Source organism: Podarcis raffonei, chromosome 5 (assembly GCF_027172205.1).
Source record: "Podarcis raffonei isolate rPodRaf1 chromosome 5, rPodRaf1.pri, whole genome shotgun sequence".
In the NCBI taxonomy this organism is placed as follows: Eukaryota; Metazoa; Chordata; class Lepidosauria; order Squamata; family Lacertidae; genus Podarcis; species Podarcis raffonei.
The window spans coordinates 63,256,976-63,282,889 of record NC_070606.1 but is presented as its reverse complement, the minus strand read 5'-3'; the positions used below and the strand labels follow the sequence as shown (position 1 = coordinate 63,282,889).

At 42.9% G+C, this 25,914-nt stretch overlaps 2 protein-coding genes across 2 annotated transcripts in view; one reads left to right on the top strand and one right to left on the bottom strand.

The window, feature by feature from the left end:
* The window catches only part of MAP3K13 (mitogen-activated protein kinase kinase kinase 13), a 75,755-nt gene that overhangs the window by 42,184 nt on the left and 7,657 nt on the right, over nucleotides 1-25,914 (bottom strand). The window lies entirely within an intron of this gene.
* On the top strand, nucleotides 1,290-25,439 carry EHHADH (enoyl-CoA hydratase and 3-hydroxyacyl CoA dehydrogenase). The gene is made up of 7 exons (XM_053389766.1): nucleotides 1,290-1,889; nucleotides 8,923-9,026; nucleotides 11,451-11,626; nucleotides 11,984-12,095; nucleotides 12,929-13,033; nucleotides 18,594-18,935; nucleotides 22,843-25,439. Exons 1-7 carry the CDS (start codon nucleotides 1,816-1,818, stop codon nucleotides 24,111-24,113), a joined length of 2,184 nt encoding a protein of 727 aa, XP_053245741.1. The 5' UTR covers nucleotides 1,290-1,815; the 3' UTR covers nucleotides 24,114-25,439.

Here is a 25,914-nt window from a genome sequence, read left to right as displayed (position 1 = left end):
CCAAGTACCGATTTCTCCCTCCTGCTTCCTATTCCGCAGTAACCAATACAGCGCTCTCATTATAGATAAATAGCGCCGCGGGGTTCCACGGCAGTTGCAGCAGAGATGGAAGCTGGAATTCTATATACACACTTACCTAGGAGTAAGCCTTAATGAACCTAAGTGGACTTACTTCTGAGTAGATGCACACAGGATTGCACTGTGATCAACTAATTCACACCCATAGGAGCCAAGGTTCCTACACCCTCCCAATAAATATTTGAGGGGACCGCTCCCTCCCTCCTAGGATGATGTGCATTGCAATTCAATTAGTGTTATGGGATCGATTTTTATTTTTTATTTTTTTATTTTCACACCTAAGTGAAAAAGCTGTTTTCGTTTTGTGAATTCATCTCAGGGGCGTAGCCAGGGGTTGGCAAAACTGGCCTCCGGGGGCCAAAAATCCCCCCAGAAATCTGTCTCCAGTTCTCTCTCTCTCTCTCTCTCTCTCTCTCTCTCTCCCCTTAACTATGCTGGAGATGTACATAAAAGGGGACCAAAAACGATTATTTCTTCTGCTATGCTCCCGCAAGGGTATCCGGCTGCCTGTGGAGCAGCTGATCCATTGTTTGGGAAAGAAGAGCGGGGCTGACGGGGTGGGCGGAGCGGCTTTCCCTGCGCCTGTGTATGTGAGTGACTTGGGTGGGCATGAGGAGGAGGAGGAGGAGAAAGAAATGAATGAAATTTGCTTGCACAGCCAGACTTCCCCGTTTCTAAAAGCGAACGATCCTCCTCCTTTCCTTTTCCCCGATGAAGCAGAAGATGCGATCCCCTCCTATCTGGTTTTGCAGCTCTGTGAGAGTACTAAAATTATCCCTGTACAGGCGGCCATTCGTTCATCTAGCTCGATATTGTCAACACTGACTTGGCAGCGACTTTAAAAGTGGGCTCGACAAATTCATGTAGGAGACTGCTGACTGGCTGCTAGTCCTGATGGCTATCATACCTTATGATTTTTTTGATGCTGCCTACAGACTGAGACATGGTCTACAGTATCATGGCAGTTTTATTTAATCTGAATGAAAAAATCATATGAATTCATGAGGATCCGTTTAAAATCAGCGGATCCGCCTTTTACCCGTTTCCCTCTAACGGCAGCAGCAGTATGCCTCAGGAAACTAGTTGCTGGGGATGGCAAATGGGAGAGAGATTTTGCAGTCCTGTCATAGGCATCTGAATGGTCCCTCTGGGAACATTTAGTCTGATTCGGGGGGCTACAGCGTGTTCACTCTCAACTTGGTCCTACTGATTTGAGTGGGACCTTTTCTCTACCAAGCTTGCAGCTCTTACTTGCTGCAAGTATTTTGCCCTGAGTACGCATGCGTGAATGCAGCCTCTGTGAATTCTCGCCCTGAAAACTGCTCGTCGTATCAGAGAGTGAACGGTTGTATAAATTGGAGCAATTTCAGAGCGAAGGCGTAGCCAGGAGGGCAGGGGGAGGGGGCAGCTGCCTCCCCTGGATCAAGTAAAACAATAGAAATACTTAACTAACTGACCAATCACGTCGGTTCTGCCCCCCCCCCAAAAAATCCTGGCTCCGTCCATGTTGCAGAGCATGCATCTGGCAAGTGTGGGTCCAAGCAGGCGCGAATTCACGATTTGGTGCTGGAACCTCCCCCTCGGGTGCAAACGGGGCCAGCCTCCTCCCCAGCCCGCCCGTCATGGAGTCTGGTTAGTCCGGGTTTTCTGGTTCCCACAGGAGCCGCCTTCTTCTCGGTGCTGCTTAATCCAGCTCGAAGCGTCTCTTGGGCTCGTGGGGTCCGTCCGCGCGAGATCATGGCTCTGTACACGCGGGGATCGGCTGCAGTGGCCGTGATTCGACTGTGTAATCCTCCACTCAACACGCTCAGGTAATTTGCAAGGGAAGACTTCGCCCCAGGCAAGGGGTTCTCGGGCTCCTGGTTGGCGGGTGGAAACTGCTCGTCTGCAGATTCGACCCCAGAGAGCGCCTTTTTGACCCCCGAAGCAGGCTCGGCCGCTGAAAGATACGCTGGCAACGAGCGAGCCTGCATGCGCTTCTTCTGCATGACTCGGAGGGTCGCTTGCTGTCGCACTCAGATTCTGCTTGCAGGCTTCCCATAGGCTGGCCACTGTGAAAACAGGATGTTGGACTAGCTGCTTATGTTTACATGGAAGCAAGTCCCGTGGTACTCGATGATGCTTCCTCTTAGGTGTTTTGGATTGTAAGCAGAGCCTTTGCACCCTTACTCCGATTTGTTTAGTAAAGGGTAAAGGGACCCCTGACCATTAGGTCCAGTTGTGGCCGACTGGGGTTGCAGTGCTCATCTCACTTTATTGGCCAAGGGAGCCGGCGTACAGCTTCAGGTCATGTGGCCAGCATGACAAAGCCAGTTCTGGAGAACCAGAGCAGCGCACAGAAACACTGTTTACCTTCCCACCGGAGCGGTACCTATTTATCTACTTGCACATTCACGTGCTTTCGAACTGCTAGGTTGGCAGGAGCAGGGACCGAGCAACAGGAGCTCACCCCGTCACGGGGATTCAAACCTCCGACCTTCTGATCAGCAAGTCCTAGGCTCTGTGGTTTAACCCACAGCGTTACCCGCGTCCCCGGATTTCTTTACTTCCAAATAATTGTGAATAGGACTGCAGCCACAACTAACTTCTTGCTTGCCAACCCTAATTTTTCAGCAGTGCATAAGCCAGCATGATATTGAGATGTTTTAGTTTGGTACTGCAGAGATACTTTCACCCTAGTTGGGTGGTTAGCTTTGTTCTCAAGTTTAACAAGCACACACAAGCAGCGTGAGGACCCTAAGTTATGGCTTACCCCTCTGCACTTCAGAGTCCCAGCCCTGAATTTTCTGATAGACAAAAGATACCATACAGTGGTACCTCGCAAGACGAATGCCTCGCAAGACGGAAAACTCGCAAAACGAAAGGGTTTTTGGCTTTTTGAGTTGCTTCGCAAGACGCATTTTCCTATGGGCTTGCTTCGCAAGACGGAAACATCTTGCAAGTTTGTTTCCTTTTTCTTAACACCGTTAATACAGTTGCGACTTGACTTCGAGGAGCAACTCAAAGCACGCGGTGTGGTAGCCTTTTTTGAGGTTTTTGAAGACTTTGGTGATTTTTGAAGCTTTTCCAAAACTTTTCCAATACCGTGCCTCGCAAGACGAAAAAACTCGCGGAACGAATTAATTTCGTCTTGCGAGGCACCACTGTATGTATATACATGAGACATGTGAATTATAACTGTTTTCCAGCCTTTAATTCCAGACTGATACAAAAATTTCCCCAATCTTAAATACTGTTTCTTGCCTGCAGCAAAAGTTAGTTCAAATCAGCATGGGAAATCAGCACCCACACACTCTCCTTTTATTTTTTTTATTTTTGCCTTCCTTTATCCTTTGTGGGATCAGTGACAGTAGAAATCATTAACTGGCAGATTTCTCCCTGTCAGGATCTGGACTTCAAACCTACCACACTTATGCCCTCTTGGCGCTTTGCCCCACAGTTTCTCCCGGCTCTAAAGCTTTGCTTGCTTTCCTGCCTGCCAGTAGTTTACAACCTCAGTCCTGTTTTCCCTCCCTCCCTTCCTTCCTTCCTTCCTTCCTTCCTTCCTTCCTTCCTTATTTTTATTAAATGTTTTCTTGTGTTACAAAAGTATGTCCTGTTTTCTTCCTTGGCTATTCCCTTCAACTGTTTGTCTTCACCATGCTTACTTCTCAAGCTACAGAATTAGCTAAATTCCTTTTGCTACTCTCTTTATCAACTTCCTTAGCTCTCCACTGTCCTTTCATTATACAGAACCTCCTGGCTGCTTCCCATATAAGGTTTTCATCACAGCCAAACTAACAACTTTTCCTACCCTCACAGAAGCTGGACTACAAACTGGTCAGTGTGCCTTGAATAACTGGACATTCTGTGGCACCACACCAGCCCAGATTGTAAACAATAGAAACCTTACTGCCACAAGTGGAAGGCAATATAGATAGTACAGTGGTACCTCGGGTTAAGAACTTAATTCATTTTGGAGGTCCGTTCTTAACCTGAAACTGTTCTTAACCTGAGGTACCATTTTAGCTAATGGGGCTTCCTGCTGCCGCTGCACAATTTCTGTTCTCATCCTGAAGCAAAGTTCTTAACCCGACGTACTATTTCTGGGTTAGCGGAGTCTGTAACCTGAAGCGTCTGTAACCTGAAGTGTCTGTAACCCGAGGTACCACTGTAGTTGAGAACTACAGTTTCACCTACAAACATTCGTTGATCAAGTAGAGAAACTCTCCTAGCTGTGCAATCAAGGAGATGATTGAAGTATGTAGGATAAGCACTAATAACTGGGAAACACTGGCCTGTGAGCGCTCCAAATGGAGAACAGCCTTTACCGAAGGTGTCATGGACTTTGAAGAAGCAGGAACTCAGGGCAAAAAGGATAAACAAGCTAAGAGGAAGGCATGTTTAGCAAACCCTCACCGTGATCAACTCCCACCTAGAAATCTATGTCTCCACTGTGGAAGGAGGTGTGGATCCAGAATTTGCCTGGTGATCCAGAGTCACTTACAGACTCACTGTTAAGACCATGTTCATGGAAGACAATCTTACACGGCTACAAGTGATCGCCAAAGAAAGAAAGTATAAGGCAATAATATGCTGAGCAATCTTCAAAATGTTTTATAAAGTATAAATGGCATATTATGTATTTTGCATAATTCTGCTTCCCAAACAGGAGTTTCAAAATAATTTAGGACAGCTTTGTGCTTGTGCATGGACGGAGATGACAGTAGGTTTGTGTTCTTTCACAGTGAATACAGAATAGCCAGAGATGTGTATCTGTGCCTGACTTAGCAATATGCTTTGTGTTAGTCTTTGGCCCCTGTCCTGGTCATCTATACTGACTTCCTGGTGTGAACCAACAACTTTACACCCTATTGTCTTCCACAGGTTCTTAGAACTGTTATTCCATATACATTCCTCATTTTGATCCTACCAGCATCATCTGCAGGGGAGCTGCATAACAAACATGGTCTCCATCTGCCTGCTCATTATCTCCCAGGAGCTAGAACACAATTCTGTATTCACTCTTTCACTAAAAAAATTGCTATGTGAATTCATCTTTATTGAACACAAGTACCCATTCATATTCAGAAACTTAAAAGTGTTTCCAAATCTGAATGAATTTTTCAATGCAATTTCAGTAATGCATCCTTAGAAGAAGGGACCTGTTGGTCCCTCTGAAGTTTAGCATTGTTAGGAAAGGGGCTGGCAGAACATAAGAGTCCCACAGTATAAAACCTTTGTTGTAGAGCTCAGATAGCTTTATTCATTCATTTGGGACATTTTATCTTGCCTTTCAGTTGGCTGCTGTCAAGGTGGCTTTTCTTTAGCTTCAGGGCTGTGTGGGCCTATAATGGAGTCACTACCTCACCCAGAAGGAAAAACTGGGAATTCCTGTCCCATCACATGTTTATGGGTACTTATGGGTCACAAAGAGATGTACACGACTAAACAACAAGAACAACAATGTTCAATAAAGATGAATTTGCGTGCTGAAAATGAGCTGACTGCCAGCAGCTATTGTTACTACTACTATTGCAGTCAGTCATGTCACAAAACCTATGAGCCAAATAGTGTAAGTAGTAGCCTAGCCTGAAGTTACATTGGAGCAAAGGAGAGTATTCCTTGGATCACATTTTCCTTCTCATTACAGGAAGCAGGAAGTAATCATCTTAATTCTTTAAAATATATATATATGTAAAATTCCACTTTTAATGGTAAATTGTAACGTTGGCATGGTAAAGATCATCCAAAGAAAAGGAAAAAGTCATGGGCTGAGAATCTGGTTAATATGTAAACTCAAAAGTCTTGTGTTTTTCAGGACTTTGGATACTATTAGGTTGAGCCAGGGTCGTGATCACGTTATAATATACTGGGTTACTGTTTGCTATTAAATAACCTGCTTTTCTATTCCATGTTTAGCGAGACAGTTTCAGTATGGAACCCAGACTTAGCCTTTTTGTTTTCCAGTGGTAAGCTAGTTCCCTGAAAAATGATACATAAACAGTTAGCTACAATGCATTGACGACAACTGTGCTTCTGTATTTTAACTATAAACTAGTTACTTCAAAGGCAGTGTAAAGATTGTCGGAGATGAAGCTCCATAGAGAATGTAAAATGTCATCTTACTGAATTTGTTCAAATGACTCCAAGAATACATGGCATAAGGCACCATTGATCCATCTAGCTCAGTATTGTCAACACAGCCAGGCAGCGTCTCTCCAGGTTCTTAGGCATGTATCTATTTCCAACTCTACCAGGAGATGCAAGGGACTGAACTTGGGACGTTTTGCTCCACCACTAAACTATACAGCACCTCCCCTTAACTCTGGCCAATGTTGGTAGATCTCTGGGCAATCACTGTGTGGGTTTCCGACCCACAGTAGTTCAATAACAACAAGACTCTACACTCAATATTACACTATTAAAATGAAGAAAACTGGGGGGTATTTTTGTGAGAGGACTTAGCCCCTGTTCTGGTGAAAGCAAAAAGTTAATATACGTATTAGTAAGTGTAAGAGCTCCCCTCCCTGCCTATCTTGCACCTGACTCCAATTGGTAGATCTTGGAATTTAAGTAACAAGCAAAGTAGATCCCTCAGTCTACATATTCCTGCAATATAACATTTCTGATATATTTTCTGTCACACCACACTTTGAAATGCTGAATATAACAAATTGTAGCCTAACAGCCCTCTCCTGTGTATATTTACTTGGAAGTAAGTCGAACTGAGTCCACTAAGGCTTATTCCTAACTAAGTGTGCATATGATTGGAACCGTAAGTCATATTATCCCTGACTATTTTTGCAAAAACCATTTGGCATTGCTAATGCCCAACCATGTTATAGGATTTGCTATACGGTTTCAAACTGACTTGCCGCAACTGCTTAAATTCTCCCACACAAATGATCATGGAGCCATGGTATGGAATTGTATACAGTGGTACCTCAGGTTACAGACGCTTCAGGTTACAGACGCTTCAGGTTACAGACTCCGCTAACCCAGAAATAGTACCTCGGGTTAAGAACTTTGCTTCAGGATGAGAACAGAAATCGCACAGTGGCAGCGGGAGGCCCCATTAGCTAAAGTGGTGCTTCAGGTTAAGAACAGACCTCCAGAACAAATTAAGTTCTTAACCCGAGGTACCATTGTATGTTGCAAGAAAGAACCACACAGGTACATGCTCTATGCTTCAGAAGTACAAGAACAGACATGCAGTAAGGGAGCTGAGATTCTAATTGAGAAGGTGTCCAAAAAACTCCCTTATCTATATCAATATGTTGAAATGTTCACATGATGCAGTAGTGTTTTTAAATTAAAGTTGTGCAATACCTGTCTGCAAAACACACTTACTCCCCATTTACTCTGGGGCACATCATTATAAAATAATCTCTGTGTAGGGTGTGTTATGTTTACTGTGATGTGAGATATGTAGCACCAGTGTTTTTCACGTAACAAATCAGTCAGTCTGGGTTCAAACTGGTGTGTTCAAATGACTTTAAGATTACTGCATCTTCAGTTTCTAATTGTGACTTTCTGCTGGCCTTGAAGGTGGAAGAAGTAATGGGGAATTACCACAGTTTTGAATTTATTTCAAAGTTTTTCCTGCCATTTTAGCTCCCTCTAGAGGTAGTTCATATCTTTTCAGGCTTCATACTTTATCAATGCACATAACAGTAATCCAAATGATGGCTTACTGTGAACAAGAAAGTGTTATTATTATTATTATTATTATTATTATTATTATTATTATTATTATTATTATTTTATTATTTATACCCTACCCATCTGGCTGGGTTTCCTTAGCCACTCTGTGTGCTGGTGCCCAGGGAGAAAACTGCAGCCGCTTTGTTTCCCCCCAGCTCTGCCGCTGCACATTGCAGAGCACAACCACAGCAATGTCTAGGATACATATTTATGTACCTATGTTGTTTGTATGGCTACTGTTTTCCCCATAAAGGGAGGTCTTTGCAAAAAATCACATTTTCACTAAATACTCTAGAAACAGCTCTGTATCAGTATAGCTACTCCATGTTTCTTTAGAGTATATTGCCTGCTGTTCACCATCAAGCTTCTATGAGAACAAAAATTCAAATATTCTCATGTTCACTCACACCTTCTCACTCCTCTCTTCTCCTCATACCCAATGACTTCTCCCTTCTTTTTCTGCTTTGAACATTTTGTCGGAACTGACCAACTACTGGCCTCAGTCTACCCACAGAGAAGAATGACATGGTAGAATACTGAAGTACTAGACTGGATTCTAAAACTTCAGAATGCAGATGCTGCTGCTGTATATTTGTAATATCCCCATGCATAAACAAAATAAGAAAATGGTTGCAATTTAAAACAAACAAACAAACACCACTGCATATCAGGAGATTCTAGCCCAGCCTACTTCTTATGGTGTTAGATTTTACCTACCAATAAAGTTTTGGGGTTTTTTTTACATAGGAGCAGCATTCAGAAATGGTATCCCACACCTCCACCTTGAAGTAATATTATCACTTTTCCATCTCAGGTCATTATCACCTTCATCCATCTCTTTTTGCTCATGTGTAGATCAGGCCTACAGTTAGCTTCAAACTATGATTGGAGGGAGGCACATGGAAGAGCATACAATTCTAAGGCTTGGCCATCCAATTGCCATTATTTCTGAAGAAATACGTTACATGCACATTGGTTTTACCTGTGGACTCAACATAACATCTTTGTACAGTTCAGGTCAGGTTAGAATGGTTAGAACCCTCCATTGAGAGTTCCCAAATAGATTCCACATGATTTAAAAAAAATGTTTTAGAGATTTGTTTTATAACAAATCAGATATTCCCCTAACGCTTTCAGTGATTATTTTCTTTATTTTAGCCCTCCAACATTACTGGCTTTAGAACGAGATGTGAAGCATGCAAATACTGATCCCACTGTGAAAGCTGTTGTGATTTGTGGAGCAAATGGGAAATTCAGCGCAGGTAAGAGCCTTTGAACTCATGCTTGTGTATCACCTTTTTTCTGCTCCTGTTAAAAATTAATATGTTTTGCAACTCTGCACTGGTACCATGGAATCAACTGTATTCTCAGTAGTTCCTGAAAATAATCCTGGCTAATTAAATGCCAGTACATTTAATCTGTACTAGCCGTGCTGTACTAATGAAAGTAGAGTTTTGGGTGCCTTTCCTTATATCTTGTGATGTCTATTGATCCTTTAACAGACCACTATTTTTAAAGGACCATAAAGTGATTTTTCTGTAACTAAAATGTCCCAGAGTTCCAAGAACTGAAGACTCATATTCATTATAGTCTCTGATGACATCAAATATTATTGTTTTCCCCTCATTCACTAATATAGTGGTTCCCAAATATTTTGGTATGATGACTCATAACCCTAATGTACTTGGTACAGTGACCCATCAGTTTATTGTCACATGAATTTTGGACCATTTGTCTTCAGCAGCCATCAGTTTCTGGCATTCCAACTGTAAATTTGTGTGTTTTGTAATTATAACTTGAGGTATCCAAGCAAAAGTGTACTTAACATTCCTGATAATGTGGAATTTGTTGAAAAGGTTAAGGAAGGTGTGACCCCATCCAAAGCAGGCAACTTACCAACTCAGGAGTGCCAGCTTGGCCTTGCGACTGTAGGTGCCCGGGGCTGTGAGTGCCATGCAGCGTGTATGGACCTGGCGCTGAAATATGTGAGTGCTCGGCCCTTTCATGGGGAATTTTGTGGGTGCTCAGGCACCCAGGGCCCCAGGGAGCCAGCACCTATGCACCATCTCATATAACCCTGCTACCACATTTCATCTTCATAGCCTGACTCACAAAGATAGGTATTATCAAATGGCAATAGCACAGGTATTGCCTCATCAGCTAGCTCAGGATATTCAGTAGCAATTGAGTAATGTGAGTAACATGAAGCCAAAATTCAGATCACCTCACTTCCCCAAAGTTATCTTTGAGAATCATGTCACGACAGTTCACTGAGTTGTTGTTCATTTTGCACAAACAAAGACAACCTTGTAAGATTAGTTACACATGGGTTTCACATTCACTCAAACTTCTGCTTCTTCAGCAGAAAAGTAGTGGACAAATGTTGGCAGAACAAACTTCAAATCACCCTTGGCTAAACTATTAACTAACCCTGGCAGCAGATCCGGTGATGGTTTGCCAAAAGGTGCTCATCAGAGGCAAGCTGTAACAGTCACTCAAAACAACTCCCCAAATGAGCACTTTGTGGCAAACCATCACCGGATCTGCCGCCAGATGCCAGAGCGGTGTCTTAAAAAAAGTAAGACTCAAGCCTTTCCTACATTCAGTTAGAAGTGACAACAGAGCATTATAATATGCCAACAAAACAAAATGCTGTTAGAGGTTTCATCATACCAGTTAAGTATTAAAAGCAATAATTAATTTGGGTTTGCTTATAAAACCCAACGATCCACTTGCACAGGTTTGGAAAACACTGCTCTAACCTGCCTTTATCTTGACATTGCTTATAATGGCTACATTTGCCTATGTTAAAGTTTACGTTTTGTTGGCCCTTTTGTGATTAATTGGATCTGTTTGCATCATCGACTTAACCCTAGAACTTGCTAACCATCTAACCCTTGTATCTGGTTTTGTGTTAACTCCACTAGTGATTAAATTTTCCTTGATTGTCAGTAGATGTTGAATGTAATTGGGCACAGCAGATCAATGCAAGATCCTATACCAGAGACCCATAGTGGGAATTCTTATTGACTTGACACCTGCCTGTATATAATTGATGGAATGAGTTCTTTGATTTTGTCTCTTAAAAAGCATTACGAATGTCTCAAGAGCAGGTTCACTATCCGCTATGCAAGTGTAGTTCCATTGCTTTGAAAGACTGACCACACGACTGAAAGTGAACAAAAAGCAACCCTCGAAACCCACAGATAACCTTCCATGGAGCAAAGCCAGTACCCACCCTTAATAAATTACCCACTAGATATATTACATCTCAACACAATTTTTGTAGTCTGTTTTTCTGCCATGAAATTTTGCTTCAAACAGCGTAGATTTCTGCTATGTATGATTCAGCTAGGCTATTTTCTTCTAGTTTTCATACATAAGTTTTTCAAAATAAAGCAATATGGGAATTTCAGTGGTTCCACAATTACAAGTGGCTTCTCCATTATTTGTAGCTTCTCCATTGCCAAAGTTCTGCAGAGAGTCCCAAAGACAGAAAATGTAGGATATGCTTTCAGGAAACAATGTTTGTACACCAAATTGAATCTTTATACTTTTCACCCTTCTTGAAGTCTGTGAATCTGCCCTGTTGTTGGTTGTCATCTACCAATTTGAAGAAGGGTTTATCTGGATAGCTTATTTGAAGGGATTGTATATATATTTGTAGTTTTGTTCAATTTCTTTAGGTGCTGATATCAAAGGATTTCCCAGGATAGGTCAAGGAGACATGCCCAGCTTGGAAGCAGTAGTTTCTCTGATAGAGAAGAGTGAAAAGCCAGTGGTGGCTGCTATTGAAGAGGTGGCTTTTGGAGGAGGCCTGGAAGTAGCACTGGGCTGTCATTACAGGATTGCAAATAAGCAGGTACAATGATTTTTTTAAAAAACAGCTTAGATAGGTCAGCTTGTTGGAAGGGCTCCTTAATAAATGTTCTCTCCATGAGTTTGAACTTGGAATATTACCTCCAACCAACACACCACCCAGAGACCTTAGAGTCATAACCCAGGTAAGGGATACCTATTTATCATTAAAGACTATGACATCATTGATAAATGAGAGTGAGGTAGCTCCACATCCCCGCCCCCTCTGTTTTCATTCAGTTTGGTTTTTTGTTCTTGGGTGCTATTGAAGTGTATGTTCTTGTTTAAATAAATAAAAAATATATTATAAGCCCCAGTAACTCTCTAACCAAGCATCACAAATACCCAATCTTTGTTCCAGGCTCGGGTAGGTTTACCTGAGGTCACAATAGGCTTACTTCCTGGTGCTGGCGGGACTCAACGACTTCCCAGACTGATTGGAGTACCAGCTGCACTTGAAATCATCACCACAGGTAAGCTCCTCCAGATGTGAATGCTAACCATACAGGTGTCAAGTATATTAGCAGCTGGATAACTTTACTGACATTACAAGATAATGAATATCTATGCAAGTAACATGTTAGAAAATGGCCATGACAAGCACACACTATGTATGTATAAGGTCCTAAGTTCGATCCCTGAAATTTCTAAGTAATAAGATGTATATAAGGTCACAATATTGGACATTCAGACTGTTTTGGGTGGAGTTGCACTCCCCTTACGAATCACTTCACAAGTCCCATCAGTGGAAGGATTTGAGCTTGCACAACAAGGCTTCCCGACTCTCCTCCCCCATGCCCCCCCAATGGCTCTGGGTTAGGGTTAGGAGAACCCCACAGAATAGTGCATGGGGAGAGGAGAGGGAGTGATGATTCCATCTGCCAAGCTGCAGACAGAACAACTGGAAGAGCGTGGCATTGCATTGCACCCTATATTTCTATCCCACTTTTTAGCTAGAGTCCTCAAAGTAGCTAACAACATTTATAAATGCAACAGATACACAAAGACCCACATGCTTAAAACAAACAAACAACCAGACCCACTGGAACTGGAACTGGCTGCAGATATTCCTTCCTGCATGGCAGTTGCTATAAGTTGGCTCAGGGTGAGGGAGTTCAAGTGGTATAGGTCCCAATCTTGTCGCTGCCTGCCTCCCTTGTTCCTTTCTTCCTTCCCACAGGACAGTTGGTGTCAGGTAACACTATGCAGATGGGGGCAGAGGGGGGGCAGTCCAACTGGAGCAAACCCTGATGTTGTCTTCTCTGCCTTCTTCGCTCTCTTCTTCCTTCCCACTTCTTCATGCCAGGAAGACATGTGCCAGCAACTGAAGCGCTGAAACTGGGAATCCTAGATGGGGTTGTGGAAGGAAAAACAATCGAAGCAGCCATAAACTTAGCAGAAAGAGTAGTAGGTAAGAGTTCTTAACTGTATTGGGTAGCAGCATAACACATGAGGCATGACCTGAAGCCCAGCCTTAATATAAGCCACAGACAAATATCAGTGAAAATATTTATTTAGCAGAGCAATCCTATGCATGTTTATTCAGAAGTGTTGAGTGGGGCTCCTTCCCTGGTACATAAGTGTGCATAGGACAGTAACCTTACTAAGGTACAACATTGGAATGGTACAAAGCCCTGATACACAGGATAGTTGGTGGAAAATAATAAGACTGTATTACCAAATCATAAATGTCTATACAAAAATCCTTGGTTAACTTGATGCCCTGCCAATTAACTGGTGGAGCTGTTTTATGTTTTTGTTTTTCAAATAAAGCTATAGGATTCTGAATATAGATGATCAAGGGATTCCAAAAACATTGCTTTTTTCAAAATTATCACATGACTAAGGTAGGAATTCATGCAGCCTTGATTGTCCTTAGTTAATATAACCTTGTTCTCATAGGGGTGGAAGAGCGTTCCCTGAAGTGTTACTCCAGTTGTTTGCATTTATTGCTGATCATGGAAAATTTTTTATTGGACCTTTATTGTATTATTGTTTATTGTGTTTTTATTTGAACATATTCAATGTTAGGTAGTATATAAATGTTGTAAATATATGTCTGAAAATAGTAATTCATGTCAGGTGTGGGGAACCTGTGGCCTTCCAGATGTTGATGGACTACAACTCCCATCATCCCTGACTATCCTTGGCCATGCTGGCTGAAGCTGATGGGAGTTGGGAGTCCCAACACCATCCGGAGAGCCATAACTTTCCCAGTCCTGTAATATTTGCCATCATAGCACTGAATGTCCTCCTGTGTTCCACCAAGGCTCTTTGCCTGGGTCTTCTAAAACATAGGAGTTACAATACCCCTGGCTGGCCAAAAAACACGGCTCAAGGCTTTGGAGGGTGTGTGAAACCCACTCCCAAAAGAGGTAAACACTCCCCAAGGAAGATTGGGAGCCTTCCAAGCAAAGACTTTCTATAACCTGCACAAAACAATCTGCTATGCTGCTAATCTGGTTTTGCAGTTATGAACTTCTTTCTATGGTTTAAGCTAAATCTCTTTCTGTTTCCACCATTTGCAGCTAAAGCAGTTTCCATATATTTGTCTGTTTGCTTCTTTGTTGTTATCCAGGCATCTGCTGTGCAGTGAGTTAAAGGACAAACGCCAGCAGGACCCTACAGGAGCACCTGAGGCCTGTCTGAATCACTGAGCAGCACATTCCTTGGTGCATATACCTCGTGAAAATGTGTCTATGCGGAGTCAGTGTCAACAAATGGCTGGCCTATAATTTTGGAGTCGAGCGTCATTACTGCCAGTTGTAACGAAAACACAATCGGTTATAAATTTTAAAACAGAGGCACGCTTGTGACTGAGCGGGTCTAATAATCACACCGTCAAGAAACTCCTATTTTATGAAACACAAGCAAGCTTAATGCGACAAACATAACATGACCAACAGGTGACTAGCAGCACAATCCTATACATCCCTACTCAGAAGTAAGTCCCACTGAGCTTAAGTGGTGCCACTGGCACTTACCACAGTTGGAGTAGCACAAGCACCAGATTGGCTGCACTGGTGTGCTTGTCTAGCTCTGATCTCATTGCTGCCCTGTCCGATACCAGTAAGTGACAGCAACACTGCTGTGGGAAGGGAGGCTGTACACTCCTGCCCTGTCATGCTGGTCATTCCTGGTAAGAGAGTATAAGATGGCAGCCAATGGCTGCCATCTTGTGCAGGCTGTCGACATGCAGGGGGCCGCAAGGCCAGCTGGCTAGCCCCAGCTGGGCCATCTCCTTCCAGCCGTCCCACTGAGAAGACCCATCAGCCTCTGCTCCGACGTAAATCAGCGACCCGGGCTCGAAAGCCAGGGCACACTATCAGCAGATCGAACTGCGCACACAGAATAGGCGTGAGGCTTGTGAAAGCATACTACAACTACAGATTTATTAATCATAAATCAGGACAAAGAAACATGCCGTCTCTCTCTTCATCTTCTCAGAGAGACAGAGAAAAACAAAAGCAATAAACACAATGGAAGTTCCCAGCAAGCTGTGCTGGAATGTAAACAGACATGTGACACGCAACAGTTCCACACGTCTGCTCCTTAAGGTGGAATGGAAATTCTCAATGAGCAAGCAGCATTTACTTCTGATTAAAATATTCATAGAATTCTGTGGTTAATATATTTTTTAAGCACCAGAAAACAAATTATTGAACAACTAGATCTTTCCACATTTGGCTACCCATAAAATCGTACTTCTTCTCACTACCCTTCTGAAGGCAATAGTTGGTGAGACATTTCCAATGCACAGAGGTCCACATTTCAAGCAGGGTGACTTCAGGGTGCTGCTGGCTGAGTCACTGAGGCTGCTGTCCTATACGCACACTTACTAGGAACTGGGAGAGCAGTTTGATTCAGTTCACATTTTAATGCAATCCTACAGACTTTGCACTTTCTGAAGCAATATGTGAATTGAAACAATGTGTGAATTGAAACAGACGTTCTTCAAAATCTGCAGTTCTCTACATTTTGCCATGCAGCTCTCCAGCCAAGTAATGTTTACCAAAATGCACATGCTAGGGTAAAGTATGCATTCAAATGCATATATTCAGGAAAATATCACACAAAAATTCATTATATAAGGGAAAATAGCTTTGCAAAAATGTGAATGTTAGACAAAATTGCATACAAAGATTGCCTGTGAAGTGGAGGGTTAAAAGTCTTTTTAAGTCTTTCATGAAGACTTAAAAAAACCAACCACTAACTAACTTATGAACTGATGAAGAGAGGTGGTGAACTAAGCTAAAGGGTGGGAAAATGAGAAACTAGGAGAAACCAAAATGGACAAATTCATCTATTCCTACTAGGGAATAAATCCCACTGAAACCAAAGGGGCTTGCTTTTGAATAAACATGCACAGGGTTGCCCTCTGATCCTGTTCCACAGATTACTCAAGTGGTGTGCAACCTGCACCTCTGTAAAAAGCAGGGGGGAGTATTTTGAATTCAGCTAGATGTCTTCTGAGCAAGGAACAGAAATTGTATTTGGGGGGAATATGTTTGCATCAGCTGTTTTTAACATCACACTATTCGCTTTGTCCACCTGATGGCACTAAAACCTGGAAAATAATGCTGCTTTCAGCATACAGCAGCAAATACCGTCAATTTATCAGAGTTCCATAGTTCTTTGTGTTCATGGAGGCAGCTACTGTGCCATTGTTCAGATGAAGTCTGAACAGTGGCTGCCTTTTAATACTAGGCTTTTTGAAGGAAAGATGGGGCACAAATGTAAAAAATAATAATAATGGTTACCATTTAGCTGTTGGTAATTCTACCCATGACACAACAAAGTTCGGAGAGTTTCAGTGCCCAGTAATTTGTATGTCTGAGGAAGGTTTCCTGCAAAGCAGACCTTACTGTAATTATGTTGCCATAATTTTTCAATGGCGTTTCAAGCAGAGTTTGGGGGAGGTGAGCCTCCAGCTCTTGTCTGGGTGGGTCTCCTGCCAAAAAACCAAAAACCTCCTCATCTCCTCTTAAGAATCAATTGGGAAAGATCAGTAATTGCTGACAAAGAGTGTGTTTGCACCGGGTTTGGGGTGGGGCTCAGATGCACTCCTATGGCACACATTTCACTACCTACAGTCCACAGATGGTCCAGATGGTCACCTCTGGCAGGTAGGGACAAGTATAGGTTGTGGTATCTGTGGAATTTAAAGTAAGTGGTAGACTGTCACTTTGAGAGGATTACCTCCTGAACATTGATATGTAATAGATATATGGCGTAAAACAGGGGAGGGAAACACCTGGACTGCAGGCACCGGTCCCAGTTTGGCCTGTGAGGCTGTTTCCCACAAACCATGCCCACCTACCCTGTACATGATGTCAGGTATGGGGCAGGTATGGCCATGGATAGAAGGGACCACTTGGGAGAGGAACGATTCTATATTATAGAATAGATGTACTGAACTTGAAGCAGGAGAAATCCCACTAGAAACACTCAACTGTTGTTGTTTTTTTTAATCTTTTGCCAACACCACCACAACAGGAATCTCTCTGCATCAAATTAGGCAAGTCCAGACAAGTACTTTTATTCAAGGGACCAGATGATATATGGCACTTCCTGGCCATTCTTGTGTTCTCACTTTCCAGTTTCTTCTGCTTCCAGTGGCTCCATTTCCCTATGGATTGCCCTGCCTTTACAGTGAATCCTAAATAACCAGGTGTTTGCATGTTGTAAATGAGCCTTTTGATATATGCAGTTGAAGTCCTTGTACCATAAGGTGGTATACTGAAATACCTGGATATATTTTCTCACCTTTCTTTTTGTAAAGGTTTGAGAGAGTTATGTCCCATAAATAATGCAATGTATATTATCTTGGCTTTTTCTATATTGACAGTAACATGAACTACAAAGAGATCATCCTCGTCATTATCAACAATCATGACAATATTTTCTCCCACCTCTATCTCCTAAACAAAAGAAGAAAGAAACATGCAGGGTGTTTCAGAGACTGCTGTTTTGTAGAACACTCAAAATATGTGATCTAGGATTGTGATTGGAATTTAAAATGCTGTGTATTTCTTAGGTCAGATTTCAGGGGAGATGAAAATATTTAATATGCCTCAATTTAGATTGCTTCCATTTTTAATATACGTTTGGTAAATGTAGAATGCTTAAATTCTTTACTGCAGTGAGGTTTTGAAATTCCTCTCTGCAAGCATAAGGGTTAGAATATCCCTTTTTACACTTTTTTAAAAAAAGTGTAAATAAATATTAAGTTCCATTGAACTTAGTGCTTATAAGTAAACATACTGTACTTTAAAAATACTTATCTGGATTCATTTCATTCTGAGTCAGGCACAGTTTTAGGACCAAAACCATCTTAGTCACCCTGATGTATCCTATGTTGAGAGCAGGGCATGGCAAATATGGCTCTGCTTCTGCTTCTCAGTCTGTCAACAGCTTTTGATTCCATTGACTATGGAATCCTCGTAAGGTTGGCAGTTCGAATCTGTGTGATGGGGTGAGCTCCCATTGCTCCGTCCCAGCTCCTGCCAACCTAGCAGTTCAAAAGCATACCAGTGCAAGTAGATAAATGGGTACTGCAGCAGTGAGAAGGTAAATGGCATTTTTGTGCATTCTGGCTTCTGTCACGGTGTTCCGTGCACCGGAAGCAGTTTAGTCATGCCGGCCACATGACCCGGAAAGCTGTCTGTGGACAAACACCAGCTCCCTTAGCCTGAAAGTGGAGTTGAGGGCCGCACCCCATAGTCAATTTCAACTGGAGTTAATTGTTCAGGGTCCTTTACTTCTAAGTTTTCCCTCCTGGACCAACTCTGTGGGATTGGGATTGATGACACTGTTTTACAGTTGATCCACTCCTACCTACAGGGCTGTGTCCAGAGAGCTGCATTGTGAGACTGTGTTTCACCTGCAGACAGACAAGAATTTAATTTTAGTTTATCAGGAAAAGATATGGACTGACTAGTTTTGTCGTCTTGATTTCTCCGTCCCTACAGGACAGCCGTTGGGCCCTCGCAGGCTCTGCCAAAAAGAAACTCCTAAGCTACCCAACATGGAAGCCGTTCTTGATGCAGCTTTTGTGAAGGTGAAGAAGCAGGCCAATGGGTGCCTCTCGCCAGAAATGTGTTTCCATGCTGTAAAAGCCTCTGTGTACCTGCCATTTGCAGAAGGAATTCGCAGAGAAAGGGAGCTGTTCATGTTCCTCTTGACTTCAGGACAGGCTAAGGCATTGCAATATGCCTTCTTTGCACAAAGGTTGGTGGAGAAGTGGGCATTGCCCAGTGGAGCATCTTGGAAAACTGCAGTCCCTCAGCCAGTCCGGAGAGCAGCTGTGATAGGTAAGACTATAGGATTCCATGAGTTAAATTCATTTCTTGGTATCTTGTTCTCAGTCGCAGTTGCAAAGTTCCTATTTTGTTCCCTGTTCATTCTTAAGCGTCACCTAATTTGCATGCAGGAGATCCAAAATTGGTGTATCACCTCTTCAGTCCCAGATTCCCTTCTCAGTAGCTGCATCACTGTTTAAATATCCTGGAGCTCAGCCTTCCTTTGAATCTCGTCACCTTCCTTCTACTTCAGGTTGTCACCTCTAATTCTGGATAGCTTGATACGCCTTTTTGTAAATCTCCCAATACAGGGGGAGAAAAGGAAACCAATGGCCCATTATCCCTTCCTCTTCTGTGATAAGTTAAGTAGAGGGAGATTGTTTTGCTCAGCCAGTATAATAATAATAATGCATTGACTCTATTAAATTATTGTGTTTGGAATGTGATCTTTGAAAGTAGGTCTTCTGCAACAGATGCTGAAGATATTTTTGTCAGGTGTCATGCGGAGGTGACAGAAGGTGCACCTACACCTACACAGCCCATAAAAGCTCCTTTGCTTCTGGCCACCATGGGTAAAAGTTCAGCAAGAAAAAGGGGCTGTCAGGCTTGGGGCTGTCAGGTTTCAAAGACTGCTTTTCCCTTGCACAGAGGCTGTTTACTGAAACGTACTTAATCATTTGAGGATGTATTCATCCCAATATGTTTTGTTGACAAGTACCTTTTAAGAAGCTTTCATCTCATTGTAGCGAGCCACTCTTCCCATTTTGCCGTCTCCTATTTCTCTCACACCCCCCCCCAAATAATGCCTTCATTAATTTTTTATACAGGCAGCTGAAATAAAGCTCTTTGATGCACTGCACAGATCTCTCAACAGTCCTTTGCTGTTCTGCATATTGATCGGTATACTCAGTGGGAGACAGCTCTCTAAGTAGCCCAGCCCTCAGCAATGCCCCTTTGATTTTTAAGAGACTGCCAGCCATCTCATCCCTCCTGTATCCCTCCCTCCCTCCCTCCCTCCCCAGTTATTAGATACAGGATGTGCTTTGCTGCAGTGGGTGCAACCTGAGCTCTCTGCAAGCTCACCTCAGCACGAGGTAGCCTTGAGGACTGTGGCTTCATATGCCCCTTTGCTTCTTCCACTTTGCAATCTTAATTAACATTCTCTGCATGATTCATACCCCTTTAGAGCAAAAATCTCTATGTCGTCAGTTACATCTGCCAACAAGCCTGAACTCTCAAGTTGCTATGAACTCATCCACTGGAGAACTGACATTCATGTTAAGCAGCATGGAGCCTGAAGCTCAGCACATGTGGGAGGGATGTGGTTTATTGTTCAGTATGCAGACGTAAATGTGTGTCGACCTGATCTGCATTACCACATGGGCTTTGGTGGGAACAGTCTCCATTTTGAGTTTCATGGGAAATCATAAATGACAGGTTTGCTGCTAGACAAGTGACAGATATGCAAAATGGATATGTCTGTTATGGAAATACAGATACAGGTCAAAACAGAAATATTAATTCTGAATTATCATTGCAATGGAATGGAGCAAGAATAGCTTGCCCAGAGGAGGATCTTACTCCAAGCTAATATTAATCTAGAGAATATGTAGTAGAAACACTAGCATCTACCAACATCTGTTCCTCATGTTGGCACCTTATTTGCATATTATTCAGAGACTACAAAGAACTTTGAAGTAAACCAGCACTTTAATTGAACATTTACAATCTGAATATGTTTCAATACATTTTAAGCCTACTGAATTTTCTGTAACAAGTTTTCCATCATTATACATGGGTCACTGTGCGTTGCTACAAACTTGCTTCGCTGCTTCGAGCAAACTGAATCTGAAATGCTTTTAAGGCAGTGTAGGATGAATTTTGCATGACTGACTGCTGCTTGAGCATATCTGGTGCTCAGCTACCTAATAAATTGATTTGGTCCTCTTTTGCTGTAATATACAGAAGCAGGGTGTGGGTGTTAATTTGTAAGGACAGCATTATTGAAATGAAGGTAACGACACTTGTCTGTGGTGGTTGCAATATATATAACACCGCCTCCCCTGCCCCTGCAAAACTTGAATGTGATCCAAGTCTTCTCTTCATTGCAATGGGTAGTGCTTCATTTGAGTCTGGGCTTCAGTATTAGACCTAAGGCTCTCTTTAAAGAGCCAGTGTTGGGCCCTGCCATTTGATTCTCCATTAATCTTCTGCATTAATTAGAACTGGTTTTCTCAGATTCTTCTGAAGCTAAGGTTCTTCTGCGTATAAAGAGACTTTGCATCCTTCCCCACTAACAGCCAAATTTGGAGAGATTCATAAACAAGATTGTGTGTGTATGTGTTTAAATAAGGCGGAATCGTACCTATAGATATAACTATGATTCAGATTTGGTCCACAGCAGTGGGCGGCAGAGTTTTTTTAAAAACAATTTCCCCAATGAGCTCCCCCCCCCCAAAGCTGTTGTATGGGGAAGTATACAGGCCCCATGCACACAGGGATCCAGCTGGAAATCAACCATCCAACTAGAAAACAACTACAGTGGGAACTGAGGTCAGATCAACTACATTAGATGACCTAGAGGGGGAAAGGACTTCCAGAAGTAGTAGGAAACATTTAAATAGAGACAAACAGGTTCCAGCTTTTCTTTTGTGTCTTTGATCTTGTAAACTCTTTATTCAGTTATTTTTCATCCCACAGTATACTGGAGCCAAATTGCTACCTTGTTTGACCCGCATTACTAGGAATTGATCTTTTTTTACTGACGGCATAATTTCAGCTATTCTTCATAAAGCTGCTTTAGATTAATTTTTTAATCCCTGTGGTTTGTATTTCTTTGTCCAGCTAAAACAAGTCACATTCATAAACCTGATAATATGGGCCATGAGTTTTTAAAATAATTAAATCACTGTACAGCAAAAGTGTTAGTCACATAGTTTTGACCCCTTTAGCAAGCCTCAGACATTGACAGCTGGTTCTAAATATTGTTTATTACAAAGTTTCCTCATTCTGATCTTTGGCCCCTGCAGTACAAAGGGATTTTGATCTGATCCTCATCAGGTAGCTGTCCCAGAACACAGATTGAGAAGCTGTCCAAATATAAAATCAGTGGGCTGAAACTAGAATGTATTGAGCATTTAGCAGGCCAGCCTAGATAGCTATGTCACTGAGGAAGCACCATGTGTAAGGCTCCATAAAGCTTGGAGCAGAAGGCTTTTGGGGAACATTGACTAATAACAGTTTGATGCAGCCTTTCTGGAATAAATGAAGATCAATAGGTTTTGAAAGCATGCTCCACATGCAAGAAGGTAACCACCACACTTCATGACAGAAAAGATGGTTAATCAGACAAAAAAGGTCACTTGATTGTGAGGAATTCCTATTCTGCTACAACTTTATGTTGGCTGCATTCTGATATGATGGTACACCATAGTTTGTATTATGAATACAAGCATCCAAGAGCCTTCTTTCTATAGGTGGAGGAGACTAGAAGTATCTAGTGGGGATTTGCAGCCATTTTGTCCAAACCTAATACCTATGATTTGTGTAAAAATATAGTTTGCTGGAGTTTGGCAAAACCGCAACTATGAATTGCTACATAGCTTATCTCCTCCACTCATGCATAGAGGAAGAAAAAGAGGAGTGCAATTTCTAGTAGCTATTGAACAGACTCCCCTATGAAATGCATAATCCCAACTCACTTGCACAGACATTAACGCTGCTTTCCATCTTCAGCCTTGCAGTAGTTTCTTTACTTTTCAGGATGGTAATGTTAATTCAAATGTGGATCTTCTCAATGGTTTCCCCCCTCAATTTATTTGCCTATATTGTAAGTTAAAAGATTGCCTAATAAGCTCCTCTCTGTAGAACATTTCTAATTATTCCTTCTCTTTTCTCTCCCTGCCCTTTTTATCACAAGGTTTAGGGACAATGGGACAAGGCATCGTGGCATCTCTGGTCAAGGCTAAAATTCCTGTAGTGGCTCTTGAACAGGATAAAAAGCATTTGGAGCTGGCTAGAGGAACTATCACTGCTCTTTTAGAACGGGAAGCTTTAAGAATGCAACAGAATGGCCAAACACTGGCTGCCTCTATGCCTGGTTTGCCTCAGTTCACACTGGATTTTGGTGCACTGAAGGATGTAGATATGGTTATTGAGGCTGTATATGAGGATATGGCTCTGAAGAAGGAAATCTTCCAGAAGTTATCAGCAGTCTGCAAACCTGAGGCCTTCCTGTGCACGAACACCTCTTGCCTTGATATTGATGAGATTGCTTCTGTCACAAACCGCCCTCAGCAAGTTATTGGTACCCACTTCTTCTCACCAGCTAATAGAATGAAGCTACTAGAGATAATCCATGGTCAGCGAACATCTCCCAATGCCATTGCCACAGCCATGAGAGTTGGCAAAGCTATGGGCAAAATTGGGGTTGTGGTAGGGAACTCTTTTGGTTTTGTTGGGAACCGAATGTTGAATTCTTACACTGAGCAAACATACTTCCTCTTGGAAGAGGGCAGTACTCCAGAGGAAGTAGACAAAGCTCTGGGGGAATTTGGTTTCAAAATGGGTCCCTTCCGTGTTTCAGACCTTGCTGGGCTTGATGTGGGCTGGAGATCTAGGAAAGGGCAAGGCCTTACTGGACCCAGCCTGCCTCTTGGGACACCTCCTCGTCAACGAGATGGAAGACGATACAGCCCACTCCCTGATATTCTGTGCGAGAAGGGGAGATATGGCCAGAAAATTGGGAAGGGTTGGTACCAATATGATAAACCCGGGGGAAGGGTAGCAAAGTCAGATCCGTGGCTTCATAGTTTTCTTGCTGAGTACAGAAATGCTCATGGTATTTCAGTATGCACCATTAGCCAAGATGAGATCCTGGAACGCTGCCTATATTCCCTTGCCAATGAGGGTTTCCGGATATTATCTGATGGAATAGCTTCTTGTCCAGAAGCTATTGATACCATCTACATCAATGGCTACGGCTGGCCCAGACATAGGGGTGGTCCCATGTTTTATGCTTCTGAGGTAGGGTTACCTACGGTTCTAGCAAAATTGCAGAAGTATGCTGAGGCTAATCCTGACATACCCAAACTACAGCCTAGTGCCTTTCTGCAGAAGCTTGTAGCCTTGGGCAGCCCTCCTCTGAAAGAGTGGTCATCACTTGTGGGAACTCAGAACAGCAAGTTGTAATTCCACTGCAAGCAGTCTGGTTTTCCCATTCTAATATTTTTGACTGTTCCAGTCCAGACTAAAACACAGCGCATTGTAGAACACTGTCAGTGTCTCTTCTGATTCTAATACAATGTACACATCTATGTATCCTGCCTATGTGAGTGAAATATTGCTGCTTGCAGCGTGCTTTTTATCATGCCTTCTTGAAATTGTGCCTGATGGTCTCACTTGAAAACATAATACTTTCATGTCTAATGAAACTACTCAGCCTCTCCACGAGGAGAGCTTGAAAAATGCAGTGTATGTGACTTTCTGCACCCACTGTTTTTTTCTCCATTTCTTCGTTGACTACATTTAAAGTCGACCTGCCCATGAGGCTGGATGAGGCAGCTACTTCAGGTGCCCATCCCCTCAAGGGGTGTTACCCCCATTCTGCCACCCAGCCTTGCTGCTGGTCTCCCTGGACTCTGGGGTAAAGAGGGACTGATGCCAAAGCTCTGTGAAAGGCCTCCCCCCCCCCCCGCCAAGTCGACAAAAGGAGAAGCGTTCCTCCACCTAGCTTTGCCACTAGGCAGAGGTGGAGATTCCCACACACACACACACCTGGTGGTGTAGTGGGGCTTTGCACTGGCTTCTCTTGAAGGGAGGAGCTGATGCAAAGCCTCGCTGCCTGGCAGGAGATAGTTCCAAATAAATTCAGAGGAGGGTATCTCAATTTCACCTGCTTCTGATAGCTATCATTCTGACCTTCGCTCTTCCACAGTTGATGTGTGCTAAGTAAAAAAGACCACTTCAAAGATGAAATGCAGTGAAGTGGATAAACACTGCTGAGGAGAAATGTGGCTGAGGAACAGAACTCTCAGCCTTGGAAAGCTCAGTTCCACCTTCTTACACATTGATGGTGGCCAATGAATCTCAGCAACTGATGCTTCAAATGCTCTTCAGTCTAGCGTAAACAAGTGCCTTGTTCTTGCTGTCTGCCTTTTCTAAATCAGTGTCTCCTCTCCTTTTCAAACCTGTGTGATCTCCAAATTCCTCAGTCTGTTTCTCTTATATAATTTGGAATTTCTGTATCAGCAAGAACAGAATAAGTGCCTTCAGGAACATTGATTTTAGGGCCTGCTGGAAATAATGTATCTCAGGGATTCCATAAGCACCAATGGTGCCAGCAAAAAGGGCTTCCAAGAGTGCCATACCAACCTCTGAGTCTGAATTACAGTGCTGAGGCCATAAGATTGTCCAAACTTTTCTTCTCAGACTAATTATTTCTGGAATCCAGGAAATCAAAAGTAAAATCACCAAGATTCAGCAAGGATTTTTCTCCCTAAATAAAGCTATTTTAATCACATGTGCCTTTCTACAGTGTCCTTTCCTGATTTCACACTCAAAACTAGTATCACAAAGCACCTAGAACTGGGGCTGGGAATCGCCAGCCCACTGGCCAAATTTGGCCCACCAGGCTGCCTCGTTTGGCAAATCACACCGTGGTGAACTTGGGTCTTTGAAATTTCAGCGGCTCCTGGTGCAAGGCCAAAATTTGCTGCTCCCCTTCCTCTCACCTTCCATACATCATAGTTGCAACACCATGAGGTGCCCTTTGGGCTCAGCACCCAGTGCGGTGGAACTAGTTATGCTGCCCTAAATCTGCCTCTGGTTACTCCCAGGGCTTGGCCAAAGGGGGCTGTGCAGGCATTGCCAATACGGCAGGCCTCAAGATGCTGAATTTTCTATTCATGATTATTCAGAACAGCTGGTGACATGTATTGGTTAAGAACATTAGACAAGGAGACCCGGGTTCAAATCCCCACAGCCTTGAAGC